The sequence below is a fragment of the Solea solea genome, chromosome 5, assembly GCF_958295425.1.
Source record: "Solea solea chromosome 5, fSolSol10.1, whole genome shotgun sequence".
NCBI lineage: Eukaryota > Metazoa > Chordata > Actinopteri > Pleuronectiformes > Soleidae > Solea > Solea solea.
The window spans coordinates 455,001-465,000 of record NC_081138.1 but is presented as its reverse complement, the minus strand read 5'-3'; the positions used below and the strand labels follow the sequence as shown (position 1 = coordinate 465,000).

The 10,000-nt window shown below is 43.0% G+C and overlaps 1 protein-coding gene across 5 annotated transcripts in view; it reads right to left on the bottom strand.

Moving 5' to 3' along the window:
- Positions 1–10,000, bottom strand: part of tcf12 (transcription factor 12) — a 48,891-nt gene that overhangs the window by 7,475 nt on the left and 31,416 nt on the right. For all 5 annotated transcript variants that reach the window (XM_058629519.1, XM_058629520.1, XM_058629516.1 and 2 more), the window contains 5 exons: positions 3,883–3,979; positions 3,601–3,737; positions 3,174–3,315; positions 3,013–3,083; positions 1,417–1,561 (listed from right to left, as the gene is read on the bottom strand). In XM_058629519.1, the coding sequence (XP_058485502.1) occupies positions 1,417–1,561; positions 3,013–3,083; positions 3,174–3,315; positions 3,601–3,737; positions 3,883–3,979 (592 nt within the window). The remainder of the gene's footprint in view (positions 1–1,416; positions 1,562–3,012; positions 3,084–3,173; positions 3,316–3,600; positions 3,738–3,882; positions 3,980–10,000) is intronic.

The window sequence follows — 10,000 nt, the reverse complement described above, 5'->3', positions numbered from 1 at the left end:
GGTCTACTGAGTTCACTGAAGCACAAACTACAGAGACTTTGCTTTGGTTTTCTAATCCAGAGTTACTGTTACTGTTCTACACACAGACCGGAGGAAAAACTGAGTTTCCACTGATGTTCAAACAAATCAAGGCCAACAAGTCAAACTCACGGTAAACCACTGATACAACAGCACGTTTTTAAATGAGAGGAAGAAAGTGAGAGGAAGACGACAAAGTCAAGCCTTCCATTCGCTCAGGAAACTGTAAAATAAGTGTTTCCAGTGATTCATTCCAGCAACATAGCAGAGAAAACCTGGTGCTCCTCAGAAAAAGGAGACTTAATTATCAGTGAAATGAAAACGAGACACATTCTCAGTCTCAGTCACACTCAGAGTGATGTGCTGCACATGAGTGTGACCCCAGAGATTTAACCACTAAAACATAACAACAACTCTATGATGAACAGGTTTAATGACACTTATGAGTCATTTTTAAACAGATTATTGATTGTTGTCATTGTTATGCTGCACAGTGCTGTACAGTGTGTGTGTGTGTGGGGCAGCTGTCCATGGGGCAGGGCAGCAGCTGACAGCTGTCACATGACACAAGTGCCCACTAAAACAACACAGTGGTCTTTCCCTGACTGTCCTAATTATTCACTTTCCATTCCTGTCTCACCTCCGTCGACACGTCTGAAAACACACGAGGGAAAAAAATCAGCCTGAAAACTGACAAAGTTCTGTCTTGTTACAAAGCAACGAGCACGTGAGACAATTTTAAATCACAAACATTTACATTTAAATGAAAAAACCTTCATTACTGTAACTTCAAACACTTTCAGTTTCACTGCCTGGCAATAAATCTTTATTTCCAACGAAATAAATTATAAGGCACAACTTGTCTTACTTTATGAATTTATGAACCAGAACTAAGAACTTTCTAAGAAGCTGGGAGCTACAACAAGTCGGTCACTCAAACACAAGAAGAAGAAGAAGAAGAAGAAGAAGAAGAAGAAGAAGAAGAAGAAGAAGAAGACGAAGAGGAAGAGGAAGAGGAAGAGGAAGAAGAAGAAGACGAAGAAGAAGAAGACGAAGACGAAGACGAAGACGAAGACGAAGACGAAGACGAAGACGAAGACATCTCTCAGCAAACTCCTGAAGGTGGTAAAATCAGTGTCAGCGACTGAAGACATGAGACACTCTCTCTCTATCTCCATTAATATACAAAAACAAATCTCTGTTGCTTTGAATAAGTCGCTTATCCCAGAATAAAGGAAGGATTTATGTGAAAATGACATTGGTGTACGGCACCATGAGACACGTGACGTGTGACATGTGACATGAGACACGTGACGCGTGACACGTGACATGTGTCTGTCACTGTGACCTCTGACCTCTTGTGGTCATGCGGTCGTGTCCAGCAGTGTTAAAGTTTACCTGCTCTTGCAGACGTGGAGCCGGCAGCGGTCACCACGGTGGCAGCGGAGGCGGCGCCCCCTGTGGCCGTCAGAGGTGAAGGAGAAGCCGCAGGTGTGGACGGGTTAGAGGGAAAACTGCTGCTGGTGTGGTCAGGAGAGTAAATCTGTGGAAAACCACATGACATGATGTTTTTCTTCTTTTATAACATTTGTAATATTTGTTTGTTTAATGTATTCTTCATGTTTGTGTTTGGAACAGTGTCGTCATCACACACACAATCATTTCAACCATTGTCACAAATACTCTGCGTCACTGTCTCGTGCACTCAGAGGTCAGAGGTCAGAGGTCAGAGTTGTTTTCATTATTCCTCTGAGGAATCATCACATGTCACGCTGACATGTCAATCACCAGGGAGAGAGGAGATTATTGGGATTGAAACAAATGCTGGATTAAAGCACAGGTGTTACGAGGATCCTCCGGCTCAATCCTGACTAATGAGCTGAGTTCAAGTCAAATGGAGCAGGAAACCATTTGACTTCTGTGGAGATGACACCATGCACTCATTACTGATGATCACTCGTGATCTCTGATCGCTCTGCTTTAGTTTTTCAATCAGGAGAGAGAGAGAGAGAGGAGGAGGAGGAGGAGGAGGAGGAGGAGGAGGAGGAGGAGGAGGAGGAGGAGGAGGAGGCAGAGCAGGGACTCGGCCCGTCCAAAGGGAGGGAGGATTATTTATGCTTTTGTACAATGTCAGTTTTTCTGTGTCAGACAGGAACGACAGGAAAGCCTCTGACGCTGCACTCAGAGTGAGACACGGCTCATTTTACTGGAATAAATGAAGCTCCGCCTCCTCATCAGTTACACTCCCACAGGCGGCATGAGGCCAATAAACACGGCCAATTTAAAAGGGCGGAGAACAATGTGCGGCCCGTGGAGTTGTGAACTCCCCCGTGTCCCCGCCCCACACAACCTGCCCCACCCCCGTCCAGCCGGGTCCGTTTCACTGCAGCTTTGTCATGTTAATAAAACTCAGTCTGCACATAAAGGACTTCATCTGTTATTGTGTTCAAATGTGTTGTTATATCCAATAATAGTATAGTCATGCATGTTCAAAAGTGTTGTTTATATTCTAAAATATTAGAAGAGAGAAGTTCTGTGTTCAAAGTTAAATGTTCCTGAGTTACTTTAAGCTTTCAGGAGGAAACACTGATCGTCTCCACATTAAAACATTATTCTCCTACAAATGAAAAAGGGCTGTGACACAGATTTAGAAACATTCCATTATTAATACAGATCATAAAATGCACCCATCAGCATCATCATCATCAGTGGATGTGAGCACGCACACACACACACACACACACACACACACACACACACACACACACACACACACACACACACACACACAACTCATTCTGATGATGCAGAGATTTTCAAAAGTCTAATGTGTTTCATTCTATTCAGAGTTGAAACTCTTTTAAATAAGCATCACTGTTGCTTGTAAGAGAATGTTTGTCATGAGCTCAGAGGTTAATGTTTGTCATGTGAGTCAAACGTTGTCATGCATTCATCACAGAACCTTTAAATGACTGAAAAGTCTTTTTCTCTCACCGAGGCTAAAGCTTTGCCCAGTGCGTCTCCGGTCTGTGAGCTCCCGGTGACGTTCCCCCGACTCGCAGCAGCTAAGAAAAACACACAGGGATGAGGGTTCTGCATTCATCGGATCACGGTCACTGGTTCTGGTTGTGACATTCAGGTACTGAATCACTTACTCATGACTCCATCAGTCGCGGTGACAGAGTGGGAGTGTGCTGCGGTGACGAACGGTGAAGTGCTGCTGTTGCTTCTGTGGAAGCTGGACATGGGAGGGAGACTGGCACTGATGTCTGGAGAGACTGTGTGTGCCGGGTAATTCTGACAAGACAAGAAAGAAAGACAGAAAGAAAGACAGAAAGAAAGACAGAAAGAAAGACAGAAAGAAAGACAGAAAGAAAGAAAGAAAGAAAGAAAGAAAGAAAGAAAGAGAGAAAGAAAGAAAGATTATTAAGAACCTAGAATGAGCAAATATAGAACAATTCAACTGCAGCTTTTGTGATTTGAATTTGAAAAAGAGTGGTTGTTTAGCTGGAGACGGCAGTGTCTGCAGAATGGTCACACTGACCACCGTTGATCACCTTCACTGTGGCTGCTGCTGCTTACCAGGCGCTCGTGTGTGTGCAGGCTGCTGTAGTTCCCTGACTGTGGCATGTGAGATGAAGATCCTGCCAGCATCCCATAACCAGGCGGACTGATCCCACTGGACGAGGTCCACGGGTCAGACGAACCGTGGGTTCCATCTAATAATAACAATAAAGCGAGCACATCAGTAAGTCACTGAGTGAACATCTGAGTGAAAACATGACGCAGCAGCAGCAGCAGCAGCAGCAGCAGCAGCAGCATCATGTTCATTAAAAATGAAATGACATGAAACTCAGAACTCACCGAAGAACGAGCTGGAAAACATGCTGCCGGACGGTTTAGGAGAGAACGACGGCGAGTCTCTGCTGAAGTCTTCGGAGTTTGGAGACGGTGCGTACACCTGTCAGGGTGAATGAATGAATGGATGAATGAACGAATGAATGAATATATGAATCAACACGCTGTTTATTATTAAATTAGTGGATGTGTTTCAGTGGAATGATCGTTGCCTTCATGCAGAGACTAAATGAATCCTTTATATGTGGAGCAGGAGGCTGTGGACCAAACACCACTGATGTGGTCACCCACAGCAGAGAGAGAGAGAGACAGAGAGGGAGACACAGAGAGGGAGACACAGAGAGGGAGAGACACAGAGAGAGAGACAGAGAGAGGGAGAGACACAGAGAGGGAGACAGAGAGAGAGAGACACAGAGAGGGAGACACAGAGAGGGAGACAGAGAGGGAGACAGAGAGAGAGAGACACAGAGAGGGAGACAGAGAGAGGGAGAGACACAGAGATGTAGACAGAGAGAGGGAGAGACACAGAGAGAGAGACAGAGAGAGGGAGAGACACAGAGAGGGAGACAGAGAGAGAGAGACACAGAGAGGGAGACAGGGTTTCAACAAACTCTGCCTCCCACAAACAAGACAGTGGAACTCTAATCAGATCCAGATTCCACCTGCACACATGACTGTGAGACACTGATGACATCACAGTGGAATCACTCGCTCATTACATCAGCGCACAGTTAATGTGTGGATGTGTGAGGGGCGGAGCCTCAGGTTAACCTTGCAGGAGTCAAAACCTTTTGTTTGTCAAGACATGAATAATCCATCCCAGAGAGAGAGAGAGAGAGACAGAGAGAGAGAGAGAGACAGAGAGGAAATAAATGACAAATGTGAGACTTCCTTTAATGACAATATTGTTTTTCCCTTCAGCTTTGAACTCACAGCTTTTTATAACTAAGAATAAAAGACCAACCACATTGGGGTGAATGTTTAAACCTTTAAAGCTGTTAAGTGATGAGGAGCTATGATTTTCATATTGAGTATTGAATGTTGAGAACATCCTCAAACCACAGCAATCAAATATCAACAACACTAAAGAAAGTTCAAACACAGTGTGTTAGAGCATCTGTTGAATCTCTGCCACAGTGTGTTTCAATCTCATAATAATCATCATCATCATCATAATAATAATAAATCATCTAAATAATATTGAATAAATCATAAATAAATAAATACTAATATCAATCATTCAAGTAACAAGAAGACAAGACTTTGTTCTCACAAGTAAACCTTTAAGCACAGATGGAAACAATGTGTCTATAATGTATAATGTGACATGAGCACAGGTCGACCACAGACAGCATTACTTTACTTTAAATACTTATTAATGAAAGATATTTGGCCTGCTCTAAGAATAGAACAGAATATCTTCCAGTTGTTTACACACAGTCACAGGCTCTGTGACTGCATGACTGCACACATGAGCACATTAGAGGATGAAGGATTAGCGTGTGCTGCTGAGTCTGCAGACGTTGATCAGTCTGATGAAACCTGTTGCACTGAAATCAAACTCATGAAAGTTTATGAAACATCTGACAATCAATGGTTTCACAAAGATCAGAGACTTTCATCTGAGTTGTTTCAGTGGCAGCGACTTTGTGATGAAACTGCATTATAACAAATGAATGTGGATCGTACAGTGAACAACACACACACACTTCTCAGTCATTTAACAAGAGCTTTTCATCTTTAGTTTTCCCTTTGTTTTCCACATGCTCTCAATTTGACCACCATCACCAACTGTAACACAAGTCTGTTAATACTTAATATGAGAGATCAAAGTCGTCGTCAGTGCAGTGGAAACAGAGAGGAAATGTTGGAATAGCTCAGAAAGAAACGGGAGTCAGATGATCATCATCTCACACACACACACACACACACACACACACAGCACAGGCGATGACAGGTGCAAGTCTGTGTGTCTGTGTCATTCACTCATGATACAATTATTATCATTATTATTATCATTATTATTATTATTATTATCATTATTATTATCATTATTATCATTATCATTATCATTATTTTTATTATTATTATCATTTTTATTATCATTATTACCATTATGATCATTATCATTATTATTATTATTATTATTATTATTATTATTATCATTGTTATTATTATCATTATCATTATTATTAGTATCATTATTATTATTAGTATTATAATATATTATATTCACCACAGAGCTCATCGCATCACTGTTACACTGAGTTACTGACAAAGTGTTCTCCACGTTAACTTTGGACAGTTTTCTATAAACACACAAAACTCTGCCTTCAGAACCATGAACACACACGAACACACACACACACACACACACGCACGCACGCACGCACGCACGCACACACGCGCGCGCGCACGCACACACACACACACACACACACACTGACAGGTATATACACATAGAATAAAATGTACTGGTGCTGAAAAGAAAAATCAAAGACATCATTACAGAGAGGTTCAGAAATCCCATTGAGCTCCCTGTGGCGTGAAAATGCCAAAGTGATTAAAAACAGATGGAATAACAGCAACAGTGGTGCTCGGAGCTCAGTCTGCAAACAGGAAAGTCAAAAGTCTTTCCTTAATCATTCCCAGATCCACACTGAAGCAGCACAAACAGCACAAACACAGTCGTTCTGCAGTAAAACAGCACAACTTTGACTGGAGATAAACAGGTTTAGAACACTAGAACTACACCTTTAACTGATGTCATGGAAGAGCAGTAAGAGGAGAGCTGGGTACATGCACTCACAGTGTTTTCATCTTTACACACACACACACACACACACAGACATTCACAGAGAGTGAAACTCACCGATTTCCCGTTGTAATAATACATTAAAGAGTTGCTGCCCATCCCAGGGACGGGATACGCACAATACATTCTAGCTTCAGCAGTCAAGTGACAACGCTTCCTCTCTGCGCGCACACACACACACACACACACACACACACGCTTCACAAGACACTAATGTTTCTCTCAGTGCTGGCCTCCACACACACACACACACACACACACACACACACACACACACACACTCAGAGGAAACTTATGCAAAGTAGGATTGTACCATTTCCACACAGTGAGAGGGGGTGGCTGTCAGAAGGGAGTGGCTCGTGTGGTACGTCCCTCTGTTAAGCCTGCAAGTGCTGAGGCACAGAGGAAAAGGACACGAGGGAGCGAGGGAGCGAGAGAGCAGGGGAGCGAGGGAGCGAGAGAAGATAAAGGGAAGTGGGAGGGACACAAAACTAATGTGTGACTGGATTCAGAGAGAGACGGAAAAAATAATCCCAGGAAAACAAGGAGGTGATTTTCCTACTAAAACAAGTTCATTCTGAGCAGCATCTCAATTATACTCACTGTGCATGAAAGCATGAATGAGTGAGTGAGTGAGTGAGTGAGTGAGTGTGAGGTGAACCTATTTTCTAATCCACAACATCTAATCTAATCTAATCTAATCTAATCTAATCTGTTTGTTTAGCAGGTGCTCAGCACATGAGGTAAAATATGGATTTCTTTTAAAGAACTCATCGCAGTGAGTGAGTGAGTGAGTGAGTGGGTTTGTGACATCAGAGCAGAAAAACCCTGACGGCCTGAAACTCATCAACAGCCATTTTACTTTAGTTTTCTGCTCCTGCACAGCACAGCACACAGATACACATTACCTTTATCATGTAAGAGGAGGAGGAGGAGGAGGAGGAGGAGGAGGAGGAGAGAAGAAAGCAGAGCAGTAAATAGCAGATACCATATTCCAGCTCGAGCTCGGTCTGTAAAGTCCAACCTCAGCCTTTCATGTCGTCCACTCACAGAGTCCTGACTGAACACAGGCCTGCAGCCTCATTGAGGAGATTATTGTTAGAGAAAGATGAAAGCTCCCACTTCCCTAAGAAAACTGCGCCTCCTTTTAGTGCTGTTATTATTTATCCCCCTTTCTTCTCTGGGACTCTTTAAAAGTCATCCAAACACACGGGCTCGACATGCTGTTACTGCTTTGTGTCTGGCACCGTTTCAATGGTCAGGATGGAAGTGTTTGAAGGGTTTAAAACAAGTCCAGACTCAGCAGCAGCAGCAGCAGCAGCAGCAGCAGCAGCAGCAGCAGCAGCAGCAGCAGCAGCAGCAGTAAGAGTCAGGACTTTTGTTTTAATGCTGCTCTGTGAGAGAGAGTGAGTCATTATGGGATGTTTTAGTTGGGTTTTATGAGGGTGTTGAAAAATGCTGAGGTCATTAATCCATGACCTCATCTCAGTCATGGATTAAGAGATGATGTCATCAGACAGCTTCTCATTAGAGGACGAGGGGTAAGACGCTCACGCTCTTACACCAGTGACATCACAGCTCATTAAATAACAAGCATTTAATCCCAGTTACAACCAATATGATCTCGATTATTATTGAAAGGTGGAAGAAAGTTTTATTCTCTGATGAGAAATCCAACGTTACTGGCATGACGAGGAGATCCCACCTGAGATGTTTTCTACACGGCAAAGCAGAGGGGGCGTCGCCTTTCAATGTCCCATGTTTGGTCTCTCGTGCAAACTCCAAACGGGTCATTTTGTGTCGTTGAAGGAGACGAGGCCTTTGAGGACGTTATTTGGTCGTCTCATGGTTATGGGACTGCAGTTGGCACCAGTCACAGCTTCATTTGGGCCGAGGATCGTCCCGTGTCTTGACGGACAGCCACTTGGGTCCTCCGGCTCCGGGCCGGTGACATTTTTTTGGGTCTACCACTTGACTTTTATGTTCCATAACCCTCAGGATCTTTGAAGAAGTTGAAAATGACCAACCTCAGCAGCAATGGCACGCTGCAAGAGGCCTCGCTGATGCAGCTCAATAATCCGACCGCGTTCAAAGAGAGAAAACTTTTTTGCCTTTGCCATCAGGAGGTCATGACAGTGTGGATACCTGACAGGTTTTTAGTCTCACTCCCATTTCTTGTTTTTGCATTTTGAAGCACGATTTAGAACCTTCTTAAGATCCAACTGTGCAAAATTCTTGCAATTTTTCAACTGGTCTTAAAATTTTGATCAGGAGTGTATTTGGATTATTAGGATTATTAGGATAATTACAATTATTAGGATTATTTGGATTATTAGGAAAATTAGGATTATTAGGATAATTAGAATTATTTTGATTATTTGGATTATTAGGAAAATTAGGATTATTAGGATAATTAGAATTATTATGATTATTTGGATTATTAGGAAAATTAGGATTATTAGGATAATTTGAATTATTAGGATTATTTGGATAATTAGGCTTCTTGTATCAAATCCAGTTTGAATGAAATAAATGTGCAAAACCACGCTGACAAAACCAGAGAGAGAGAGAGAATAATCTGCTGCTGATCTGTTCATCAATCACAAAGTAAAAAGTCTCTCAGTAACGAGGTGATCTGAAGTGCGTTCATTTCTGTTCTGTGTCATAAAGGCCATGAAAGAGAAGAAGAGTGGGTTCACAAACATCGTGAACTCAAACCTTTGTTCTATCTACGCACGTAAATATGAAATCCTTTGTTCCCATCAGGGCGGTCTAGCCAGTTCCACACACACCAGATTATTAACACTATAAATGCCTGATTCTTTTCTTACTGTAGCAGATACAGAGGAAAATCATCTTCACACCAGGTCACAGCAAAGTGGCTTCAGTAGATTTAGTGTAATCCTGTTTCTACAGAAGCTCCGTGGCAGTGATCAGAAACCCGGCCAGTGACACCACCTGTCAATCACCCTCATGCACGACACCACCTGTCAATCACACCGGTGCACAACACCACCTGTCAATCACACCAGTGCACGACATCACCTGTCAATCACACTGGTGCATGACGACACCACCTGTCAATCACACTGGTGCATGACGACACCTGTCAATCACAATGGTGCATGACTACAACACCTGTCAATCACACTGGTGCATGACGACACCACCTGTCAATCACACTGGTACATGACGACACCTGTCAATCACACTGGTGCATGACTACAACACCTGTCAATCACACTGGTGCATGACGACACCACCTGTCAATCACACTGGTACATGACGACACCTGTCAATCAGACCGGT